This window comes from Sminthopsis crassicaudata, chromosome 1 (assembly GCF_048593235.1).
Source record: "Sminthopsis crassicaudata isolate SCR6 chromosome 1, ASM4859323v1, whole genome shotgun sequence".
NCBI lineage: Eukaryota > Metazoa > Chordata > Mammalia > Dasyuromorphia > Dasyuridae > Sminthopsis > Sminthopsis crassicaudata.
Genome location: NC_133617.1, coordinates 301,275,258 through 301,301,861, shown reverse-complemented (window position 1 = coordinate 301,301,861; position 26,604 = coordinate 301,275,258). Strand labels below are relative to the sequence as shown.

At 35.8% G+C, this 26,604-nt stretch overlaps 1 protein-coding gene across 2 annotated transcripts in view; it reads left to right on the top strand.

Annotated features, from left to right (window-relative positions):
• TNFRSF11A (TNF receptor superfamily member 11a) overlaps window positions 1-26,604 on the top strand; it is a 102,282-nt gene that overhangs the window by 41,669 nt on the left and 34,009 nt on the right. For both annotated transcript variants that reach the window (XM_074279034.1, XM_074279033.1), the window contains 3 exons: window positions 15,320-15,401; window positions 17,045-17,170; window positions 25,406-25,549. In XM_074279034.1, coding sequence (XP_074135135.1) covers window positions 15,320-15,401; window positions 17,045-17,170; window positions 25,406-25,549 — 352 coding nt within the window. The remainder of the gene's footprint in view (window positions 1-15,319; window positions 15,402-17,044; window positions 17,171-25,405; window positions 25,550-26,604) is intronic.

Sequence of the window (26,604 nt, the reverse complement as noted above, 5' to 3'; positions counted from 1 at the left end):
AATATCTAAAGATTTCAACCATGTTCCCCACTAAGTACTTAATTCTGTACTTCCTTTCATTGATTTTCTTGTGTCCCGCTTCCCAGTCCCCTCACCTACCTGATTTCATCTTCCTGTGGACTCGTTTAAATTTGCCAATTTTCCCACTGAAATGCCATGCCAATTATTGGACAAGATATTCTTTATGCCTTTGGTGAAGTGGGAGAAAAGTTATCTAGTGGTGGTAGAACAAGCTCGACTAGATTTGGGCTCCTGAGGAGAGAGCAAAATGTTTGGAGTTGTCACTGTTGGTGCTGGGGGTTGATGTTATAAACAAAGGCAAAATATAGTCCCTACTTTCAAGAAGCATATGACAGTCTGAGGGAAGGAAAGTCTTATAGGGAAGCTGTAAATAGTTTAAGCTACAGATCTTAGAGGGTATCAGTAAGTGCTAAATAGAATGATGTTAGGGAAGCCACAAGGGTTTAACTGTTACTAGATAGCACTGACATAATGAATGAAGCCAGAGCTGTTTCAAGGCATTCTTTTTTAAAGTATTTTATTTTTTCAAATACAAAGATAGCTTTCAATATTCATTTTTTCAAAACTCAAGGCATTCTTCAGACACGATTGACAACAGTAAATTTGAGAAATTGGATGGTAGGGGCTACCTGAGGTTGAAGATTAGCAAAGTGTGAATGATGAAAGGTAATAAGCACAAGGGATCTTGGGGGAATGGGCAGTATTGTACAGTGAAAAGATTAAGGCCTTAGGACCAGAAAGACTGAGTTCATATTTCATCTCTGAGACTTAATAACTGAATGATTCTGAATCTCAGTTTTCTCCAAGTCTTAGTTTTCACATCTATAAAAGAGAAATGAAAAGACCTATTTTAAGGATTATTTTGGTAGGGGGGAGAGCAGAAAGCACTTTATTAACATTAAGGTGGTATGTAAACTTGAATAATTATTTTTTATTATTTCTACTGGTCACCCAAATTGCTAAAGGTCAGGTTTATATCTATAGCATTTCTCTGAGGTTTGCCTTATCAAAATTTCTTGTATTGGCTGTACATCTGATGAAGGCCCATTTTAAATAGTCATCCTTGTTCATCCCTTTGTTTCCAATAGGGAAGAATGTAATAAAAATATAAAGTCCATCATTGTTTCCTTACTCTCAGAGGTTAATTTGTCTGGGAAGAACATATTTCCCTTAATCTTCCATTCTTCAAAATTCTCCACCTCTTTTACCATGGAATAAATATATAAGAGCAATATTGTTTAATTTCTATTAAGAGCTATTTTTCCTCTTCTTTAAAAATCAGAGATGAATCTTTATGAAAAAAAAAATTTCCCCGTGGACCAGGTTGAAAAGTTTTGGCAAAAGACTGTGTTTTTTGTAGCTTTATGTCATGCCAAATGTTAGAAAACATCTGTGAGCATTCTGCTTTGGAGGAAGTTCTAACCCCTACTTAGAAATATACTTTTTTCCAATAACATTTTAAAGTTTTCCCTTCTGTTTCCAGGTATCTTTAGGCTATGGGAATTCCTCTTGTGTCTGGGATGCCTGGCTCCATCATATTGTTATTTCCTTAAAAGTTTTTGACTCCTTTTATCTACTTAATCCAGTCAGTCAGACAGCATTTGATGTTAGTATCTTTTATTATTATTTTGATATATCAGTTCATAATATTTAATAAACAATTGTAGAATCACAGAACCTCAGAGAACTAGTCTGCTTATACCTGGACAAGATCTCTATTCTCCATCCCCCCACTTGTAAACATTGTCTATAAGAAGTTACTTATCTTTCCTTGAAGGAGGGAACCCACTTCTTCCTGTGATATCATGAGATTTCTAAAGAACTTCCTGAGTTGCATCTTCATTTCTCTCTCTTCCCTAGCAAAGCACACGTAGCTCTTTAAGGCTCAATATCATTATTGTCTTTTCATCACTTCTCTCAAAACAGCAAGGGAGAATCTGATATCAGTCGATTTCTATTTGTTAATTGGCTGTTACACTTTAATAAAACTCATTTTGTTTAATGTGTTACATTCCCCACCCCCAACCCAGATCCTTGCAATTTGCAAGGGATGGGGGGGTAAGGAATGAAGCCATCAAATTATATGATTTTCCCAGTTCCCAGTATCCAGTATTCAAATCCTACTTACTCAAAGGCTGGCAGTCTATCCTCTGTGCTGTCTCTAGGGTTTGGTATTCTAAATGTTTTCCCTAGCTCTGGGTTTTGTTACCTCTCAAGGGAAGTCTAGGCGTGCTAGATCGATAATTCCCTTTCCAAATTATCTTCTAAGGACAATGAAATTTTCCAGTGGGAGATACTCTTTTGTCCTTATTTTTGTATCTTGCTTATAATAAAACTTAATAAATGTTTTGAACTGTTCAATCTGCAAGTAAATGTCCGGAGACATGGAGGGTAGGGTACTGAAATCACAGTTTGTCTATTTTTTTGACCCTGAAAGTTCTTAGATTTAGAAGTGGAAGGGACTCAAAAAAATCATGACTGCTGTCACTTCATTTTCCACATCAGGAAAACTGAGCCTTAAAAAAGGCTAAGTGACTTGCCCAGTGTCACACAGACAGTAAGAGGTAGAGCTTAGAGAAGAAGTCAGATTCTTTGATTCCTAATCTCATGCCTCTACACTGTCATTATGTTGCGGCCAAAATAACCTCAATTTAATGCTTTTAGGATGATTTTTGAGGTAGTTTGGGAATGCTAGAAGGTGCCCTTTTTTTCTCCCTAGTTTTTGCTGTAGATAAACTTGGCTGATTAAAGTTACTGAGAAAGCCTAGTTCTTAGTAGGATCAGTTCTAGTTGTATTTAAAATTTAAACCTTTTAAATAGGTATTATTTTCATATTTAGTAATTTCTATTTAACCAGAACTACACCTTTCAGTTTTACCACAGGATTAAGAAATTTGATACCATCCTCACCTGAATAATTTGTAGCACAATTATCATCATTAATGTTATTTTATAAAATCTTTGGAAACTCCCTTGTTTGTTCTTCTAGATTACCTTTTTTCCTGATTTGACAGAAGGGAACAAGTCTCTTTGTCCTTTGTTATGTGTCTGGAGGTGTTTTCCAATGAGTAAGACAAGTCATTTTAGCATGCATAATAACTTGTAATTTTTATTGCTATTGGGTTAACAATGTAGTACCAAAGGCAGATTTTGTTCTGCCTGATGAAGGATAGATTAATTTTCCTCTAGAACATGTGTATGATTTTTCAAGTCCACAGTTCAAGCTTCAATAATTATATGGACTTTTGTCCTCACTGAGGTGATCAATGCAGGTCACAGCCAATCCATGCCTGAGTAAATGTGTTTCTTGTCCATATTCTCTTTACAAAATCTGCTAAATGCCTTGGAAGCCTCTCTTCTGGGCCTTTTAACATTTCCTAACATCAAATTTTCAAAGACTTAAAGACAGAAAGCATCTTTGGAGTCATCTTTTCTAACTCTCTCTTTTTACAGGTGAGAAAAGGTCCCATAGAGATCAAAGAATCATAAATTGAAAGGTGGAATAAACTTCAAAGGCCGTCATTCCAACCAGCCCTTTCATTTTCCAGATGAAGAAACTGAGGCACAGAAAAGTGGACTAGCCAACAGCCACACAACTATTAAGTATCCGAGGCAGCTTTTCACCTTGCTTTCCTGACTTCAAGTCTAATAATCTCCCTTACTGCGCCACCAAGCTCCCTCTGGCCTCTGTAGGATATTCTTTGTAATAAACATAAAGACTGATGATTTAGGGTTTTTTTTAATCTTATTGCTTTGTTGAAGTTATTGTTTCAATTAATTACTTAGGTGAAATTCTAGGGTTCTCTAATTAGAAAATCACACCATTTCCAAAAAAGTGATATTTACTTATTTCTTGCCTTTTATTCCTTCAATTTCTTTTTCTTGTATTATTTGCTAAAGTTTCCAGTGCTATGTCATACAGTGGTGGGGATGATAGACATTGTTGACTTACCTCTGATCTTATAGGAAAGAACATTAACATCTTTCTACTATATAAAATACTAGATCTGCATTTTATCTTTACTATTTCTTTTTTTTTTCCCTTTTCCTTTCTGAGGCTGGGGTTAAGTGACTTGCCCAGGGTCACACAGCTAGGAAGTGTTAAGTGTCTGAGACCAGATCCGAACTCTGGTCCTCCTGAATTAAAGGCTGGTACTCTATCCACTGCGCCACCTAGCTGCCCCCTAGATCTGCATTTTAGAGAAATACTATTTATCATACAGGGGGATCTAGGTGATATAGTAGATAAAGAACTGGATCAGCAGTCAAGAAGATTCATCTTTATGAGTTCAAATCTGGCCTCAGAGACTTACTAGCTCTGGAATCTAGGACAAGTAGCTTAACCCTCTTTGCCTCAGTTTCCTACTATATTAAATGAGTTGGAGATGGGAATGGTGCAAACTACTCCAGTCTCTTTGCCCAAAAAACCCCAAACAAGGTGACAATGAGTGGGGCATGATTGAAATGACCAAACAAAAATAACAACAACATTTATCATATTGAGGAAAGATTTCAAATTAGTCTATTTTGTAAGAAATCATCTCTGACAGTTCTAGTCATCTTTGAGTGTGAGAATGAGCATGTTTTCTTTTCTTAGAACTAGCACACAATCTTTACATACATAAGACACACCTTTTAGGGTATATTTTATCTTACCAAATCAAATGTTTTGTAAAAGATAAATGTGGACTATGTGCTCTCAGTATGTGTGAAGATGTGATTTGTTGTAGGAAATCTGAGAAAGAGTCTAAAAAGAAAATCTATTGAAGCATTCTATAAGTGCAAAGACCTTTCTTGTAACTACTTTATAGGGATGACAAAGCCAGCAAAGGAATATGTGTTTTTGATAGTGTCTTGGTTACCACTATTGTTTTTTTCCTTACTACTTTGGGATCTTCTTAGGCAAAGAGAGACTGCAATGGATAGAATATTAGACTTAGAGAAAGAAAGATTTAAGTTCAAATTCACCCTCAGCCATTTACTAGGTGTGTCACATTGGGCAAGTCACTTAAACCTGTTTTCCTTAGTTTTCTCAACTGCAAAATGGGGGCGTAATAACAGCATCTTCCTCTCAGGATTGTGATGAGGATCAAATGAGATAATATTTGTAAAGCCCTTAGTGCAGTGCTTAGCACATAGTTGGTGCTTAATAAAGGTTTGTTCTCTTTCCTTCCCCATTTTGCTGTATCTTGAAAACGGACTCCTCAGGGCTTTCAAAATGATTTCTAGTTCATTCTTCTTAGTTCATATTAACCTATATCTTGATATTTGGTAATTTAATTGTTTTTGGGTTCTCTATCAAATTGTCCTTCACTTGTGTGAATTTGCATTTCCAGTCTATTATCTCTCTTGTCTGTCTCTCTCTAGACCATTGGGGTTAAGTGACTTGGGTAAAGTTGCGCAGTTAGTAAGTATCCAAGGTCAGTTTTGAACTCAGGTCCTCCTGACTCCAGAGCCAATGCTATGTACCCTGTGTCACCTAGCTATCCCCAGTCCATTCTCTCTCTCTCTTTTTTCTGTGGCAATTGGGTTGAGTGACTTGCCCAAGGACACACAGCTAGGAAGTGTTAAGTGTCTGAGACCAGATTTAAAGTCAGGTCCAGGGGTGGTGCTCTATCCACTGCATTCTCTCTTTTTTGGGTAAGTTTACCATTGCAGATTCAAGTTTTTCTATTCTGCTGATATTTCTTCTATGAAGGCTGTAAATTCTGCTTTCAGAGTCTTGTTTAATTTTTAGATTATTCAGAAATATCCTTCTCCTTTGTTAGTATTTTCCTCTAGTGGCTGAGCCCCAAAGTTGTCTCAACCTCTTAAAATTCTGGGTAATTCACAGTTTTGTTGATCTCTCAGTTCTCTTCCTTAAATGACTTCTGGGGGAGTAGAACTGGCCCCAGGTGGATGCCAGTCTCCTTTGCCTCAGACTTGGTAGTATTCTGCCCCAATTCCACCTGATCCTCAGTTCTATGGCTTAGTACTGTTACAAGAGCTTTGCTATATCATAGTCCTAGGCAGGGCAAGCTTTTGCCTTTTGGTTTTTCCATGCTGCACAGAAAGGGTGACAGTGAATGGAAGAGGGAGTAGAGCTGAATTTGATTGAAAATGTCTGAGTTGGGTTGTGCTAGTCCTGCCAGAGCATGATGGCTGTTGGAGAGGAGTGACTAAGTGATCCAGCTTAAGGATCAGAAATGAGCCATTAGCCTTCTATGTTGTTGGTTCATTGGGTACCTTATTAGAGTTCTTGGCTACACTGTAGAAACAACTAAAGTTTTTATTTTTTTTAATCTAATGTATAGCTTATATTTTGGAGAGGTTTGAGAGGTTGTAGGGAATCAAAGGAAGTATCTGTTTCTCTACATTGTCATATTACTTGCAAATCTTGTTGTCTTCATTATAAAAGTGTTTCTAAGAGGACAGCATTAACTATGTTTAAAATATGGCCTGAGAGTAAGAAATGAATGAGACCAAAGGTTAAAAGATTATTTAGAAGCATAGCATGAATCATGAATTTATTTAAGAAAAGAGTTTGCTGTGAATATGGAAATATGTTTAGAAGAATTGCACATGGTTAACCTATATTGTATTGCTTATTATCTTGGGGATGAGGGATGGGAGAAGAGAGGGAGAAAAAATCGGGAATACAAGGTTTTTCAAAGTTGAATGCTGAAAAATATCTTTGAATGTATTTGGAAAAAAATAAAAATAAAATATTTTGGGGAAAAAAGGAAGAAAAAAAACAACAACAACAAAAGAGTCTGTTGGTATGGAAAATGCCAATTGCACCCAGAGAGGAAACTATGGAGAATGAATGCAGATCAAAGCAAAGTTTTTGTTTATGTGTTTTTCTTTCCTTTTTGGTCTATTTTTTCTTGCATAATAACAGTTTGCTTGCTTTCTTGGGGATGGGAGGGGTAAAGGACTGAGGGGAAACAATTTGGAACACAAAGTTTTATGTAAATGAATGTTGAAAAACTATCTTTATGTGTATTTGGAAAAATAAAATACTATTGAAGAATTTTTTAAAAAGAAAAGAAAAGGTGATAAACATGACAAGCACTGAATAACGTCACTGAAAATGAAACTGATTATATATATCCTAATAAGCAGAAAATGACAGATAGGTAATATATTTGACATTTATGAATCAGATGTTTTCCTGCACTTAGACCATTGACTAGTTGGAGCAAAGATCAAAATCAATAGTGACTTCACCTTTAGAAGAAAGGATAATAAGGAGATAAGAAACTGCATACAGTTACAAAAGCTACAACCCAGTCTGCTTAAATAAAATATTCAATTTGGAGAAAATATGCAGAAAAAGATGAAAGACATTAGCTAATTGATGTATTATGACACTAAAGAAAAAGTGCTGGATAGGGAGTCAAAGCATTTAAGTTAAAATACCAGCTAAATACTTATGTCACTTTAAGGAAGTTCTTATATTTCTCTAGATCTCATTTTCATCAACTGTAAAACCATTGAATTGGACTAGATGGCCATTAAGTTTCCTTCCAGCTTTCAATCTATAACCCCATAGTTATTCCCTTTGCTACTCCCACTTCTCTTTTTGAAGTTTAACTAACTTAGCAGTTGCCAAGAGAGTTTAAAAACTACCACAACCAGAGGGTTTTATTTTCTTGCTGAGTGGTGGCATGCAAAAGCAATATCAATTTGTTTACTTGCAAACCATTATGGAAGAAAAGCATGAAAATTATTATGAACAGTATCATCTCTGCTTTTCATAATTTTTTCATTATAAATTCCAAATGAATTTTCAGTAAGGATTTAAACCCAAGGGTGAAGGATAGGATTTCCACTGATTATATCTTCAGCACTTAGATGGATCTCTGATCTTACCATTGCTTTTGAGATGCCTGCCACTTTAATTCCTTGGAGGTTATAGTGTTCCATGATTTACAGTCTAATAGCATCAATGGAAAAATATTGCTTTAACCACTTCAGGGTGCAACCCACACAAAACAATCATCATTTCAACATAGATGTCTATTATTTACTGTCATGAAAAAGCCTTTAACACATGTGGTTAACATTCTGGAATAATCTTAAGCTAGCCATGAAAATGAACACTGGTCCACATATTCAGAAACAAATATAAAGAAGGAAAGACCTAAAAAAAACTCAGGAAGTCAGTAAACTCCTTTTTTTTTTTTTTTTTTTTTTTCTTTTTTGAGATTTCCAGAAAATCTCTCTTTATAATGTAATTCACATTTATATAGCTCCTAAAGGTCTGTGAATTATTTTTCTCACAACTGTTATGATCCAGACAGTACAAGTATTGAAATATCCATTTAAGAAAAGAAATTATAACTCTTAAAGGTTAAGTGATTTATTCATATTCATATTTCCAGTTGGTATCTGAAATAGAATGTGGATCCAGGACATTTGATTCTTAGTGTAGCAAATACACCATATCATTTCCAGAGAGAAACTTTGAATGTGATTTTTTACAATCATGATTGTTGTAAAGAAAATATTTTATAAACCCTAAATTACACTAAGAAGGGTATAGTGAAAGGTATTAATGAATATAGGCTGACTAGTACAAACTTAATGCATTAAATGGAATATCTATAACTTGGTGGTGTTTAAAAATTATAATACAGGGGCAGCTAGAAAGTCAGAAGAACTTGTGTTCAAATTCAGCCTCAGATCATACTAGATGTGTGACTCTGCGCAAGTAATTTAACCCTGATTGTCTCAACAAAAAGGAAAAGAAAAAAAAAACTATAATAGAACTTTTTATAATGTGGCAGAGAAGTAGAGTAAGCCCTGGAAGGTCTTGGGTTCAAGTCTTGGCTCTGACCTTAACTGACAGTGTGGCCTTGAGAAAAATTACATCTCCAATTTTATACCAAAATATATTAGGGAAAGTATTGACCTGCATTGGTAGATGGAGTTTACTCATCTAGAAGTGCCCAGTGAGATCATAAGTTCAATCCCAGTCACAGCCCCTATCTCTACAAAATATTACCATATATTGTTATCATATGGTTACTATAACTATTATAATGATTCATACTTAATCCATGAATCAAATCATGTATAATAAAATTCTAAAACACATTCAACTCTTAAATACAAAAGAAAGAAACCTGTTTGTTTAATTCAAGACCTTCCACAAATCATCACTAGTCCAGTTTTATATCTTACTATTCCTGTAGGCTAAACTACACTCCAGCTCACAAAAAGCAGGACTACTTTTAAGTTTAATCTCAATCAATCCTATGAAGGAGATTTGCAGCCTTAAAAACCCCATTTTACAAGGAGAAAACTAAGTGAAGTTGATTGTATTTTTACTTTCTAGTGATAGCTTAAAAGGATACAAAGATATTTGTATAAATTACTTTCCAAGTTTCTTCTCGAAAATTACTATGATATAATAAGATAACATTTTATCACAGGGCAGGTGGGGATACAACAGAAATAAACCTAAACAACAGGGAAATTTGGAGTGCATTAATAAGCTGTCTTAGAGTGTGCCCTAGCCCTGCATCCATGGCGGCAGCTTTTTACCCCAAGGCTTTCTTTATCCTACTTACTTTTCCTGAAGTTTAGAAATTTCATGATATCCTCATGCTTGCCTCTTTCTTTCTCTCATGGCCCTGCCCTTCTCTTTGCTTTTCTTTTCCCCCAGAAGTTTCCATTCTCTTAGCAGCCTATAAACCTTAGGGTTTCTTGGAGACACTTCCTTCCCCCAGTAGATAGAACTGCCTCCCAACTCCTGGCATTTGCCTTGGTTTGGGGCAAGAGGGAAAAGGCTGGCTAAGGCTTCTGTCTGAAAGTTTATATGCATGCTGTGAGCCAGCTGACTGTTTATGTATGTGCGGCTTTGGAGAAAAATACTCCCAACTTCCCAATATCTAGCACATAATCAATACACAATAAGGGCTTAACAAATGTTTGTTGAATTCATGGCAGACATCTACCTAATGTGCTTTTAAAAAATCTCTCTTGTCACCTGTTCTTTGTCCTACTACTGTGCTTGAAATAACTGCATTTTCCCTGAGTTTAAACAAGGAATTATTTTGGAAAGGGTTAGCACGGTAATTTCCTAGCACATCTACAAGGAGTATGTTATCCAATCAATGTTTCTCCAGTGCAGTTTATAACCTCAAAGAAAGCATGGTCTTGAGAAAATAAGACTAAAAACTCATCAGGAGGAAAGTGGTACCCAATTGCTCTCCAGAACGGTTGGATTAGTTCATAACTCTACCAATAATGCATTAGTGTTCCAATTTTCCCTCTTCAAAATTTATCATTTTATATGGAACTATGCCCAAAGTGCTATAAAATTGTGCATACCTTTTAATCCCTCAATACAATTACTAGATCTGTATTTCAGATCATAAAAAAGAGGAAAGGACCCACGTGTACAAAAATATAGCAATTCTATTTGTGGTGGCAAATAATTGGAAATTGAGGAATGTCTATCAATTCGGGAATGGCTGAAAAAGTTATATGTGAATATAATGGAACACTATTGGGCTGTAAGAGATGGTGAACAGGCAGATTTCAGAAAAACCTGGAAAGATTTATATGAGCTGATACTGAGTGAAGTGAGCGGAGAACTGTACAGTAGCAGTAACACTGTATGATGATCAACAGTGCTAGACTTAGCTCTCTTTAGTAAGGCCATGTTCCAAGACAATTCAAAAAGATTCATGATGGAGTCCACATCTAGACAAAAAATTATGAAGTCTGAATACAGCTTTCGGGGTTTGTTTGTTTTTTTAATTTCCCCTTTTGTCCTAATTCTTTTATAATGTGACTAATGTGAAAATATGTTTAATATGATTGTACATGGATAGCCTATATTAAAATTTATTTTCCATCTTGGGGAAGGGGAGAAAAGTGGGGAAATGGGACACCCAGATGTTGAAAAGGAAGAGGGAAACCTTGGAGAACTTTGGAGGGCACTGGGTAGCTGGTAAAGTGAGATGGTCTATATTTGAAAATGGTAGCAGAGGTATTAAAAATAGATTATTTAAAGATTTTGCTCTAGAGTTCTCCTAAATACTAGAAATTGGTCCAGATTAATAATATTTCTATCCCTTTGTCTAATGTTTCTAAAACAGAAACTGATATGATGATTTAAATAGTGGAAATGCTATTAAAATGTCATCATCCTCAGCTTTGCCACTGCACCCTTGGGATCATAAGATCTTTTCATCTAACTTGCAACTGAAACCTTCTGTATGTGTCGCTTTCCCCATTAGAATGTGAGCTCCTTGGGAATAGAGACTACCCTTTTTTCCCCCTTCTATACGTGTCCCCAGAACTTATTTTGTGCATAGTGAGCACTTAATAGATGTTTTACTTATTAATTTAGTATTTCATAAAGTGCACAGGGAATTGTACATTTCTTAGTTTTATATGTAAACCTATACATTAAGGGTTTTCTCTTTGAAGGATTTGATCACCATCTATAGGAAATCATAAATAATTAGTGAAGGACAAAGTATGTTTTTGTTTTTACAGTACCTTCAGGGTAGAAATATAGTTCATTCCACTTTATATTAGACAATTGACTAATAGCAAAATTGTTGCTGTTGCTACCTGGAGGTCTTCTTCAGATCTATCCATCTTCTAAGGCTACTATATTTTTCCGAGTACATGAGATCTCAATGAGAAATACCTGGTCTTCCACGTGGAGGTGCCATTGAAATATCAATAATAACAGTCATATCTAAGTGACTGTTAAAGAGGCTAGGGGACATAATTTATTTCTAAAGACATAGTTCTTCCCCATTTTTACTCATATATATCAGACTGCTGGTGTGAGCCTGTAAGCATATTGAATGAGTCATAAACATAGCCAGGGAGTTCATGATCAACATATTTAAGTCAGGTGATGTTTTGTTGTCATTGTGATTTGATGTCACTAAGATACACTTACAGAATTTTTCATATTCCTTGAGGTCAGTTTTTTTTTTCTTTACCAAATTCCCCCAGAAAGTACCTTTATGTGTATATAGCACAAGACAATACATTCTTATCTTATAAAGACTCTTCTAAATTTCTTATGAGTTATAGGCAATTGATAACTTTTAATATCTGAAAAACTACTGTTAGTTTGCTTTTTGTTGGAGGGATATCAACATTACAATAATTTTCAAATATGTGTGTGTATATATATATATATATGTTATATATATGTATATATAAAGTATGCATATATGCTTGTGTATATATTATGTATATAGGCCCAGAGTAACCTTATTAGTCACAAAATTTGCACTGACCATGTTTATTATTCCTTTCCTATTATTTTTTTTCTATTGTTTCCAAATACTCCTTCCCCATTATTGAATTAGATTGAGAAAAGATGACAATCTACCACAGAAGAAATACACTTACTATGAAAATAAGGAAAAGAAGGAAAAGGCCTTGAATATATGAGCCAATGCACACTTAATAAATGTTTATGAATTGATTAATTAATTGAGGCTAAATCATAAATTAGTAATATGGTTCTGGAGGAAGGTGATAATCAGTATAGAAAGTATTATGTTAATTATTAACAGGCTACTGTGAATCCATTATAAGTTTTCTGCTTTTTTTCTGTGGGGTAAAATTAAGAATGTGCTTCACACTCGTGGTATCAAACTCAAATAAACCAGGGCCACTGTTTCATGTAAAAAAAGATCTCATATTGAGTTGGAAAACCACATATTCACATTATCTATCTCTTTTTGTATTTTTATTTATTTTGTTAAATATTTCCCAATTACATTTTAATCTGATTCTAGCCTTACCTCAGGTCACTGACACTTCTGCCACACACTATAAGCATTGTTGTCTGAGAGTTTGTGTGGGAACTGGGGACCTCTTTTTCCCACATTGAGGTAAAACTAGACATGAGTTATATAGTTTTGCTGTATTCGGATATTTCCCAGAAAGATCTTTCAGTAGAAGAAAAATTAGTCAAACAAATATATTTTGTTGCCAAAACAGAAGAACATAACGTTCTTGGACTACAGGTTCTTGGGCCATAGGTAACATGTAGAGTGCTACATATAGTTCCGCCATTATACTTGTGGTGGGAAAAGTGTTTTGTTGGCGGTCTTCTAGAGAAGATTGATTACATTTGTCATTTTGTTTGATTACATTGGACCATATTTCACAGATTGCCCTATTTTGTTTAGGTATTGTTTGTTGTAGAATCTGAAAGATCCTGATAACTAAAAACAATTTATCTGAAACTTACTTACCATATGCTCAAAATAACCCCAATTTTCTGTAGAGATTACAATTTGACTAAAGTGACATACCTAGTTGGTAACAAAGTTAAACCAAGAATTTCAGGGCTTTTGACTCCTAATAATCCCAGCAATCCAGAAATGGTTTACACTGCTTAGTACATGTTGTCAAAGATTTTCTTACCCCTACATAATCATTATATCCTTTCCCCTTGTCCCCACCATTTATATTCTTGTAATCTTATCACTAGAGTAAACCATACATTGATCTTTTGGTGATTATAAGATAGTGAGTTGAGTAAACTGTTTTTCAAGTGTTCTTTTTTTTGAATAGTTTTGTGTTTTTCCAAATGCATGTACAGATAGTTTTCAACATTCATTTTTGTAATACTTTGTGTTCTGAAATTTTCTCCCTTCCTTCCTTATATATATATTCCAATATGTAGCTTATATGTTTATATAATCCAAAATATGTTAATTTATTAATTTCTAATTTTTTTGCTTGGTTATGAGGAACATCTATGAACATAGATGTTTCCATGTACAAAGAACAAGGCAAATGGGACCACATCTCTACTGTTTACAACTGACATTAATCAATTTAACAGTCAATTCAACATATACCAGCTTGTCTGAGCCCCTTCTAAATTCACCTTAGGTCAAATACATTTTCCTGACTCTTCATTGCAACTGTAAATATTTATGTTCTAAGTGTAACATACTTTGGGTTTTACTGTTTCATCCACTCTGCTTTTTTCCTCTATTTTATAAGTGAGTTCACCTCCTTCCCATTCAGTTACGACTGTTAATTGTATTTCCCTTTAATTATATCCTCCTACCTTTCCTTCTCATTACCTTCTGTCCTATTTATAGAGAAGAAGGTGGTGAAAGATAAGTAATGAGATCAGCACTAACAAGCTATAATTTTAATACTCTGATCCTATTTCTCTGTCTCTCTTTTCTTTTCCTAACCCAAAGCTTGTTCATTTGCTTTCTTTCTTTTATTTTAATCACCATTTAATGATCCACCCTCTGAGACTGAAATTTGTCTTGCTTGTGACTAATTCTCCTCATCTTCCATTTTCCTTTTTCATGGCCCCTGCCAATTTAATTGTTGAATTTAATGTATTTCTATGCCAAACTCTTTCTCTTTGTGTGTGTGTTTATGTGGTGGGAGGTTGGCTTGTGTGGCTATGGGTGTGGAAATGTATGTTCAATCCTCTGATGGTTCACTGGTCTTGGCCCTGTCTCTGTCTACTTCTCCTTTCACAATTTCACAGAAGATGGATCTGTCGCCTCTTGTTGCCTTGACAGGCCCCAGGCAGATGTTAAGAGTCTCAGTCATTGAATCTGCCCTATGTTTTGCCATGGCTCCAATGCTCCAAAGATTATTCTGCCAAACCTTTTCTCCCTGCACAATGCGTGATTGGAGGGTTCTGTCTCTTTTCTCTGATCCTACTACAACAGGCCTGGGCCCAGCTCTTTTTATCTTCAAGACTCATTGATGGGAACTTAGACTGGCTTCTTGCCACCTTGGAGCATCCCCAATCTGAGCTCTCATAGATTCCAGACTCTTATCTCTGTGAACTCACTCTGGCTTCTGCCTTTGCTGGCCTGGTCCTTCTTTGGGCACCAGCAGGCTCTGGCTATCTTCTTGTGGAGTCCAAGAGTAGATGGAACATTTCAGTGTTGTTTTTCTTTGGTCTTTTTGATTCTTATTTCACTAAGTACCCTCTTAGATCTTTGGTGAGGTTTTAATGATAAAGTTAGTTATTTCTAGGACCTTTTACATTGCTATCTTAACGAAAAATATTGTGGATTATTTTTAAATGCTTAAAATGAATTAGAGGACTATAGCAGTTAAACTTAATAAATTCTTAGAGAGTTGGTCAATCCTAGAAATTAATACATCAGTTATAATGAAGTCACTCAACAGAAAGCAGAAGTTGTCATTTCATGTATTTCATGGTGTTTTCTTGAGTTGTTAAGAATGTAACCAAAGGATAATTTTTTAGATTTTGATTTGAAATTAACTACTATATAATCTTTTACCTAATGTCCATTCTCTATTCTCATTTTAGCTAACTCTTCAAATCACTCCTCGGTGCAGCAGTGAGAAGCATTATGAGCACTTTGGACGCTGCTGCACCAAATGTGATCCAGGTATATTTTTCATTTATCTTCTTATTTTCCCCAAACATAATTGCTTTCTACCTAAGGAATCACTACATTATTTCTGTGCTATTCTAAAATCTACCTTTCCTTGAGTAAACAATGCTACTATTAAGTTATTATATCTGTAACTGCCCTCTTGAATAAACCACAGAAAGGCAAAATTTTGAAAAATTATTTATAGCTTCCTAAACACTTCCAAAAAAAGCAAAAGAAAATTTAAAAATTCTTGTATTTAAGCCTTGATGGAACCCAGTTATTAACAGTCTCTCAAGGAGGGAAGCAAATTTATAATATTTTTTATTTTTTTCCCAATAACCTCAAAATTCAAGCACTCAAAGTGAAAATAAGAATAGATGAACACAATTACTACTAACTATTGCTATCACTTCCTTGGACATATTCACACTGTAATTGTCAACCACGTAGAATGCCTCTGAAGACTTTATATCTTCTTTCCTTCTCTCATTGCTGAGAGACATAAGCTGTATTAGGTTACTACTTTTCTAAGTCATGTTATTATAAATGTGACTATGAATTTTCATGCCGTATACATTCTGAGACAAAAAAAAAGCTTCTCTTTTTCCTGCTATTTATTTGCACTGTCTAAATGTTCCATACTTAGCCACCATAAAGAGCATGTCATCTCCTAAAGAGTAAATGAGGCATAACCTGTTATGCCTTTTTTTTTTTTAACTCAGTTTACTCAGTCTGTTATGGTAGACTGAGTAAAATGCTCATTGGCTAGAACCCAGTAAAACTTGAGCTGACATTCTTCCTCTGATACATGTCAGCTCTGTTATGATGGGCATATCTCTCAGCATCTTAATATCCAGACCAATTCTGAAAGTCTAAAAGTTAGAAACAAAGTATGTGATCTGCATTGATGGAAGGAGTTTCCATACTGGAAGTTCCTTCCACCATTAACACAGATCTAAAATGCCTACTCCCCCCCCAATTTTTTAATTAAAATGAATAAAATTTGAGATAATAAACCAGATTTTTAAAATACTATAGAAGAGAGAGATGATGGTCCTGCCTCAGATGCACTAGAGCATAATTATAAGTGATTGTCCTTGGCATTTGAGTATGATAGGAATTCCATTCAAAACATTGTATTTTAGGTATTTTACTAACAAAACCCACTTTTTCCTTCCTTCCCTCCTTCCTTCCTTCCTTCCTTCCTTCCTTCCTTCCTTCCTTCCTTCCTTCCCTCCTTCCCTCTCTCCCTTTTTCCCTCCCTCCCTCCTTCCTTCCTCCCTCCCTCCTTTCCTCCCTTCCTCCTTTATTCCTTCCTTCCTCCCTTCCTCCTTTATTCCTTCCTTCCTCCCTTCCTCCTTTATTCCTTCCTTCCTTCCTTCCTTCCTTCCTTCCTTCCTTCCTTCCTTCCTTCCTTCCTTCCTTCCTTCCTTCCCTCCTTCTTTCCCTTCCTTCCTTCCTTCCCTCCTTCCTTTCTTCCTTCCTTCTTTCCCTTCCTTCCTTTCCCTTTCTTGGAGAGCTCCAAGAGCTCTCTTGTTGAGTGGTTCCAACCAATTAATGGTCTTTATCAGACCTGAAGAAAAATCTTTCTTAGGGGTCATCTTGGGGCTTTGTTGATAATCTCATGGGGTTTAGATTTTTTTTTCTTTTTTAAGGAAAGTATATGTCAGCAAAATGCACTGCTACCTCTGAAAGCATATGTTTACCTTGTGGCCCAGATGAATACTTACATACCTGGAATGAAGAAGATAAGTGTTTACTACATAAAGTTTGTGACAAAGGTGAGTGGATCTGCACATCCTCTGAAGTAGAGCAACCAATCCAAAGTTTAGCTTTTGTCCCAAAAATGATCTTTCAGGGAATGATTTATTCCTAGAATATATCAGAATAGCTTTTCACATTTTTGTAGATATGTAGCTAATTTTTTTTAACATTAATGAATTGTGATCCCAGGTGACCAGAGATCTCATTTGGAGTCACCATCAGAAAACTATCGCATTCGTTTCTTGCCATGGGAAAATTTAATTCTGGAAATTTAGCTTAGATTTATTGACATTGATTCTGTTTCCACTTATCTCCCAGTTTCTTTTAAAAGATTAGTGATCATTAAAAATTGAAACACCCCAAATTACATGATTACTTCAATAGATAAAGAAAAAGTCTTTGACAAAGTATAATATTCAATTATTCTAAAATCTCCACAAAATAAAGGCATAGAAGAATTTTTTAATATCAAAAAAAAACCCATCTCTCTAAAGAGTTAGAGCTTAAAGTTTTTGGATGAGAAAATGTGAACATGGAAACTCCACCTCGTGTGAAAGCACTTGATCTAATTTTTTTTTTTTTAATTCCTCACTGTCTAGTAGTGACCCTGACTCATTGCCGTCATCTGGAAAATAAAGATTCATTTAGTTCATCACCAAAATTAATTAAAACAAAATGTAATCATAAATAGCATTTGTATTGTGCTTTATAGTTTTCAAGCTTACAAATATCAAGACACTTTACTACTAGTTCACTTCAACAAACATTTGATGAAAGATCCTAAGAAGTGAGGAATTTGTCTTTGTGTCCTAAGCCCTCATCAAAGTACTTGGCACACTGGCATTTAATGAATGCTACAGAGTGTTATGTCATGATTTGGGAGAAATATAAAGTTTATATGACACACAGACTTCACTCTCATGGAATTGCAGTGCAGTAGAGTGATGTGACATAAGTACAGATACATAATTACATATGATATTTGCATTAGAGGAAAAACAAAGCAAAATTCTAAGGTTCAGAGAGAAGGTAGAACTTGTTTTGAACTTTAAAAGAAAGGTAGGAATTCAGCAGACAAAAGTTGGTGAGAGGGAGAGCATTCTAAATATTAGGTACAGAAGAGCAAAAGCAAAAAGGTAGGAAATATTGTGGTATAGTTGAGGAACAGAGAGCATTCCAGTTTGGAAGAAAAATAATATGAAATTAGGCTAAAAAGGTAGAGTTGTGCTGGATTGCAGAGTGCCTTGAATGCCAGGGAAAAGAGTTTGAACTTTACTTAGTAAGAAATGGGACTACTGAGCAGTAGTTTTGGATTTGGAGATTTGGAGCAGGATAACATGACCAGGTAGGAAGAGGACTGGCCACAAATCAGGCAAGTGGTAATCAGGGATTAAACTAGTGTGATGACTCTGATAATAGCTCGTATTTCCAGAGATGGGAACATACAATTGTAAGCAGAATTGGAATTAACAGTATTTGATGAAAGAGGAATAGATAATACCAATGTTTTGAGCATGTTAGGGCAACAGATCAAGATAATAGAGTCGGAAGGATAAGGAAGGAAGGAAATAAGCATTTATTTAGTGCTTACTCTGTGCCAGACACTATATGAAGCCCTTTATAAATATTATCTCATTTTATACTTACCATAACCCTGAGAGATAGGTGCTCTTATGGTCCACATTTTACAGAGAAGGAAACTGAAAGAAACAAAGTTAATGACTTGCCCAGGAGATACACAAGGTTAATAAATAATAAGCTAATAGGTTGTATTTGAATTTAAGTCTTCCTGATTTTAGGTCCAACTTCTTTTTTTTTTTTTTTTGTACTTTCTTTTTATTTTATTTTAATTTTTTCCTGAGGCAATTTGGGATTAAGTGACTTGCCCAGGGTCACACAGCTAGGAAGTGTTGAGTGTCTGAGACTACATTTGAACTCAGGTCCTCCTGATTTCAGGGCTGGTGCTTTATCCACTGTACTATCTAGCTGCCCTAAGTCCAACATTTTATTGACTATTCTACCTGGCTTCCTCTCAGAGAAAACTTTAGGAAGGAATGGAAGCTCACTTTTTTTTTTTTTTAAACAATACAAGTTTAAAGTTCTGGTGAGATATTCAAGAGGAAAAGCCCTTTACAAGGATACATGGACATATAAGTCTGAACAGAACCAAATAAGGCTATGATGATGTTTGGGTAGGGAATTGAATTGAATGGGACAGTGTTGACAGTAGGGAATTGAAGAGTACTGTGTAGTGATAGCAGCCCTGATTTGACACATGCTACTGATGTTCAATTACAAAGTCTATGTGAGTCAACAGATTAACAATGTGACATCACCACCAAAAACACTGATGCAAAACTTAGATTGCATTAACAGAAATATAATGTCTAGGAATTAGTGAGTAAATAAAAATCCCCTCTGATCTTTGCCCTCTGCCCTGGGAAGACCATAACTGGAGTCTGTGTTTGGTTCTGGATTCAAACTCTAGAAAAAACATTGATTAGCTGGAGAGCATTCTACAAAGGGCCACCATGGTGAAACAGGGCTATATGATCAAATCTTGTGAGAGTTCTTTGAAGGAAATTGAATGTTTCACCTGGAGAAGAGAAGATTGAGGGTAGACATGATAGTTTTTTTCCCCCAAGTATTTGAAAGTCCTCATGTAGAAGGATATGGATTATTCTGCTTGACACAATAAAAAAGAACTAATAAAAGCAAATTTAAACTTTTTATATAAGAAAAAGAAATCATAGTAATTAGAGCTAGGTCTCCTCTGAAGGTGTTTGGGCAAAGACTAGATGACTGTTCAATATGTATCAATATCTTCCTTCTCTCCCTCCTTTCTTCCTTCCTTCCTTCCCTCCTTTCTTCCTTCCTTCCTTCCCTCCTTCCTTCCTTCCTTCCCTCCTTCCTTCCTTCCTTCCCTCCTTCCTTCCTTCCTTCCTTCCCTCCTTCCTTCCTTCCTTCCTTCCTTCCTTCCTTCCCTCCTTCCTTCCCTCCTTCCTTCCTTCCTTCCCTCCTTCCCTTCTTCCTTCTTTCTTTCTTTCCTTCCCTCCTTCATCATTCCTTTCTTTCTTTCTTCCTTCATCCCCTGCCTCCTTCTTTCCTTCCTTCCTTTCTTACTTCATGCCTTTCCTTTCTTACTTCCCTGCTTCCTTCCTTCCTTCCTTCCATTCTTCCATTGTTCCTTCCTTCCTTTCTTCTTTCCCTCCTTTCCTTCCTTTCATTCTTCCATCATTTCTTCTTTCCTTCTTTCTTATAAAAATTTAGTGAAAACTGAAGAGCCAGCTTTAATACTCAGAGGGATAAAAAGAGTATCATTGAGAATATTTTATATATATACATACATATGTATACATGTATATATATATATAATGTATGTATAGTATCATATTTTATATAGTGTGTATGTGTGTGCCAAAAGTCTTAATACAGTTTTTAGCTTTTAAAACTAAACCTATACTAGACTTTTTAGGCTACCTTGTATTCTTTAGAAAAGCCTGGCTTACTTCTAATCTATGAGTGTGCAGTTCAAAAGCACTCCATCTTCAAACCCCAAGGATTTCATCATTGTCACATCTGGGAAAGAAGTCAGGCCCCTTACAACATATGTCAAGGATTCACTTTGATGTCTGTGGGTAGTAGCAGAGTGGAACCAGATACTACAATGTGGGAAGAGGGAAAAAATGGGAATTTCCCCATCACTCTTGCATGGCTCAAGGCCATGAATGGATGCAGGGATTCCCCCCACCACACAAAATGTAATTTCAAGAGTGTGTCAGTAAAGTAGGCTTCTCTTTGCAGCTTTAATTCTAACTCTAGGAACTTAAAAAACAAGAGTTGTGTGGTTTTCATTGAGGAGTATAAAGCAGACAGACCCCTTCCAAGCAAGATCCTGAGAGATGAAGTAGACCTGAGAAGGGAAGAGAAAGGAATAAGGAAGCATTTATATAACTCCATGCCTGACATTGTGTTATGTGCTTTTATAAATATGGTATTATTTGATCTTCATAACAAATCTGAAATAGGAATTATTATTATTCCCATTTTACAGATGAGAAAACTGAAACAGAGGTTCATGCAATGTTTGAGGCCAGATTTAAATTCAGGTTTTCCTGATTCCAAGCTCAGCACTCTCTGAACTATGGTGCCATCTAGCTGCCTTAGGTCATCAAATCCAATCCTCTTAATTTATAGACAAGTTATTCTTGTTCTTCATTTTCAAAGACCAATGATATCACCCCATCAAATGGGGTGATGTGTAAGTGAAATGTAGACAAGAGAGATTAAGTGACTTGTGCATTGACAAATGGGTAAGATCAGAATCAAGACTTGAAGAGGCAAGTTCTCAGATTCTAAATCTGATGTTTTTTTCTACTGAATTACACTGACTTTGGCTTTCTCTCAAGAAAAAAAAAAATTGCTTGCAATCATTTGTTTCTAAATCTTACTGCCACAGCAAAAAAATGTTTCATTTTTGTCTTTCCTCTCCCTGTTGCCTTGCACATAGTAAGTGCTTAATCAATATTTATTGAACTGAATTGTTGAATTATCTTACTACTTTACATAAATACCCAAACTATATCCCCATGAAGCTTACTTTGGCAAAATTCTACTTATTCAGAACGTAAACAGTCAAAAAAGAATATTAGTCTATAATTTCGGTAAATACATACATATATGTGTGTATATATATATATATACATATATTCATATATATATACACACATACAAATATATATTATAAAGTCAATAAAGCATTAGCTCCACGTGACTTAAGATTTACAGACCCCAAGTCACAGAGAATTGTATTCAAATCTCAGCTCAGCTCCTTACTACCCTTGGCAAATCATTTAATATAACTAATCTTTGCGAAAAAAATCACTTGAGCCTCAGTTTCTTCATCTGCAAAATGGTGAATTAGACCAGATGATCTCCCTTGTTCCTCTTAGTTCTAATTCCTCTAATGTTACCATACTTTAGAGAATACAACTAGGTGGTGATTAGCAATGATCATAACATCTCATTTTGAAGCAATTGCAAGATTCTGATATATATTTTTCAGTTTATTTTGAGTATTAAATATATTTATTATTTTCATTTCAAAAAACATTAAGTGTATCCTGTGTGTAAGATACTAAGCATTGCAAATGCAAATTTTAAAAAATCCCTTCTTTCAAGTTGTTTATATTAAAATCTAGTCAAAATGGGGTCTGCTCATTAACTGAAATATTAATGTAACGCTACATTCTCTAACTACTTTGAACAGGTGAAACTTTAGTAATGCCTTTGCTACATCTTGCCAATCCTTGTATTTTACTACGACTAACTCTGTATGTTATTTCTCTTGGTCATTGTGTTATCAAATATCCAAATGCCATCCCCCAACCCCAAAGCTTACAGCAGCCACCATACTTAGCCTCTCACTTCACTGAAAAGTTTGACAGGTATCTTGATGAGCTCTCCTTCTTTAATCATCATAACTTCCCCAGCATCATTGCCTTTACCAAAGTCATGGAAAAATTTATCTTCACTAAGACTTATTCTCCCACCTGTCCCTTTGATCCCGTAGTCTCCTATCTCTTCCATGACCTTGCTCCCATATTTAACCTTCTTTTTCATGCATCTTTTATATCTTCTCTAGTGACTCCTTTCTATATGTCTATAAAAATATTCTTTCATCAATTCTAAAAACAGACTGATTCTTCCATTCTGTCTGTTGATTGTCCCATCTCTCCCCTCTTCTCTTCTTCACAACCACACCTGATTTGTGATCTCCCTGAAGTGTGAGTACCATGTCCACTGTGGCAGATCTCAATCCAACCATACCTGGTCTTCATTGTGATCCTTGTTTACATTCTCCCCTAGACCCTCTGTAGAGGATCTGCTCAAGTAGTTAGAAAACTTTTCACTAACCCTTTTGACACAGTGTCACAAATTTGTCCAGGAACACACATTAAGTAAGGATCAGAGAGAAGATTTGAAACTAGGTCCTTAAGTTCCAAAATTTGCACATAGCACATAGTATCAACAGCTATTTTTTAATAGCTGGTCTGAAAACTATTTATCTGCTGTCCCTTTTCTGCCATTCCATCATTCCCATTGCAGGATTAGAGGGGGATGACAGAAGAGGGACATTTGATAATTTTCTGTGTTCTAGGGGTCATCATGGCCGAAGGATAAATCACCTTAGTGCCAAATGCTTGTTGACTTAACCTCGTGGCTCCTCTCATTCCCTGGCTTCTAAAATACCTCTACTTGTTCTACTACCTTTTTAACTACTTCTCTGTCTCTTTTTGTCCTCTTTCCAACCCACCAAGATGGGAATATCATGTAGTTCTGAGGTCCTGATCTTGACTGTTTGTCTCTGTCTACTCTTCTATCTGTCTCTATGTCTGCTTGATTCTTTCCCTTCCTCCTTCTCTCTTTCCTCCCCCCTCTGTCTCTCTGTCTCTCCATCTCCGTCTCTGTCTTTGTCTCTCTCTCTCTTTTTCTCTCTGACTCTGTCTAAATGTCTCTGTTTCTGTGTCTCTGTCTGTCTCTGTCTTTGTTTGTCTGTCTCTGCCTCTGTTTGTGTCTTTCTCTGTGTTACTCTGCTTCTCTGTGTGTGTCTCTCTGTCTCTGTCTCTCTCTCTCTGTCTCTGTGTGTCTCTTTCTGTCTCTGTCTATCTCTGTCTGTCTCTGTCTGTCTTTCTCTCTGTGTCTGTCTTTGTCTCTGTTTCTCTCTGTGTGTATCTGTGTCTGTCTCTGTCTCTGTTTCTTTCTCTGTCTCTCTCTATTTGTTTCTCTCTGTGTGTGTATCTGTGTCTCTGTCTGTCTATCTCTCTCTGTTTCTTTCTCTCTGTGTGTCTCTCTGTTTCTGTCTTTCTCTGTGTCTCTCTGCTTCTGTTTCTCTCCCTCTCGTCTGTCTCTGTCTCTGTCTCTTTCTCTGTGTCTGTCTGTCTCTCTTTCTTTCTCTATCTCGCAGATTTCTCTTTTCCCTCCTCTCCATTATAATTCCTTTTTCTATCTATGCTTTACACTTCCGCCAGACCTATAATCTTCCTAATGCATGTCAGGTCACTTACTCCTCTGCTCAGCATTCTGTTGATGACCCCTTTCTGCCTACCAAGTTAAGTTCAAGCTACTTTGCCTGCCATGGTCTGTTGCTCCATCCAATTTCTCCAGCATTATTTCATTTGTTCCTCTTTGTTCAGCCAAACTAGACGCCTCACTGCACCCTCCCCTAAACCTCTCACCTCTGTGCTTTAACTCATCATGTTCTCCGTGGGCTGAATGTCTTCCCTTATGGCCCCCATTCCTTCATTCTTGAATTTGTCCTTTAAAATGCTGAATGTGTCCTTTAAAAGACCAACTAAAATGCCACTGCTTCTATAAAATTTTCCTTATTAATTAAGACTTTTTCCTGAGTCAGACCTTACATTGTGCTTTGTACCTCCTTTATACTCTTATATTCTATCTTCAAGTCCAGTTACTTGTATTTGTGTCACATCACTATTTTGGATTGTAGGGTGAAAGTGAAGGGTGAGAATCATATATTAACTAAAATTGTAATCTCATTGTTTGCCTAGAATACTTTACTCTGTCCATAGTAAGCACTTAATGTTTGTTGAATTGAGTGTTATTATATTGTAATGGAAAGAGCACTGATATTATACCATTCTTGGATTTGGAAGAAGCCTAAGTTTGAATTCCCAGCTCTTCTACTTACTAGATGTGTGTTCTGGACTTGAACTTAACATTGCTGGGGTTCAGCTTCCTCATCTGTAAAATTGGAACAGTAATACTCTCCCTTACATATTGTTATGTTAAAAAGCACTCTGTAACCATGAAGCATTATATAAATATGAGATGGTGGTAATAGTTGTAGTAGTAATAGTGGGAGTAGTAATACTTGTTTATGAATATGAGTGGTACTAGAAGTATTAATAGCAGCAGTAGCAGAGTAGTAATTATAGTAGTAATGTTGTTGAAAAAAGCTCAAGCTTTTAAAGTTGGGGAAAACAATTCTGAAGACTTCACTTTAATACAGTATGACAAGATCAAGCAAATTTGAGTGTCTTAAATACAAATATATTGAATCCTGAAGAATTTAATCACACTTTCCATGTTCTAATAAGGACTAAGGCACCTTGTTTGGATGGGTTTTGTTCAGGATTTGTAGCAATATTAAAGCTGCATGAAGGATTCCTCTTTCCCCTCTACAAAATTTTGAGTAGGATCAGGCCTTTACATCTTTTTCTCCCTCTCAGGAAAAGGTCTGAAAGTAGTTCATCCTGGCAATCAAACCTTCCCACGGCAGTGTGCCTGTATTCCTGGGTACCATTGGAGCGAAGACTTTGAGATCTGTCAGCGCAATGGAAAATGTGACCCAGGCTATGAAGCCGAAAATCCTTGTAAGACCATTTTATTTTATGGAATTGCATGTTCTTGTTTTATAATAGGAAACAATATCAGGGATATACTTGAGCTGCAATGGTAATGACAATGACAACCAGAGAAGAGCAGAGAGAGGTGAAGAGCACCTCTCCCCCTGAAATGTTTTCCTTGGGGAGATGATGGAGGAAAAGATCTGAACAGAGATCAGAAAATAATAATCTCAGAGACTATTCCTCTTATCTCCAGTCTAGTTAAATGAGACAACATTCAATTAAGCAGATGGTCTGGGAATCTTGAATTTCTTCAAGATGCAGTTCTTGATCCTTCTAATAGGTACTCTCCCTTCTAAGTACAAATAGCTTTGTATTTACTTGGAATCCATTTAGCATTTACTTGTCTGTACATATGTTGTCTAGTTTAGGAATGGCAAAGTATAGCCTATAGGCCAACTATGTTTGTCACTTGATTTTATACAGCTTCCAATTAAGAATGATACACTTTAAAATAAAGTATTATTTAAAAAAAAATTTAATCATCCATAACTTGCAGATTGTGCAAAAACCGGCTTAGTTCATAAAATTATAAGCTCCTTGAGCTAATTTTTGTCTTTATATTTCCAGTACCAAGCACATTATTGATATTTAGTAATTACTTGCCCGTTTGTTGAATTGAATTGTATAAGCATGAGCCAAGGGAAAGGAATTTTTCCCTCAGCACTCTCCAGCTCTATAAAACAACTGAAGCCAATCCTAGCCTGCAAAAAGTAATAAGGGGCTCACAAATGGATATCTTAATTAAGTCTGTGGAAAAGATCTTCCCTCAAAACTCTCCAGATGTTTTCCCTTACTTGTCTAAGTCTGATTTTACCTTAATTCAGTTAAATTAAGCAAAGTTAAATTACTTTGAATGTTGAAGATAGCCTACTAGGTACCAAGGTGTAAGGAAAACTAAAATGATTCTAGTGCCAGGACTAGCCCTTATTCATTAGTTATGTTACTTGAAGATAACCAAAGAAGTTGTATGATCCCACCAATAGGAGTATTTTTTTCCAAAGTGCAAATAACAAATCATT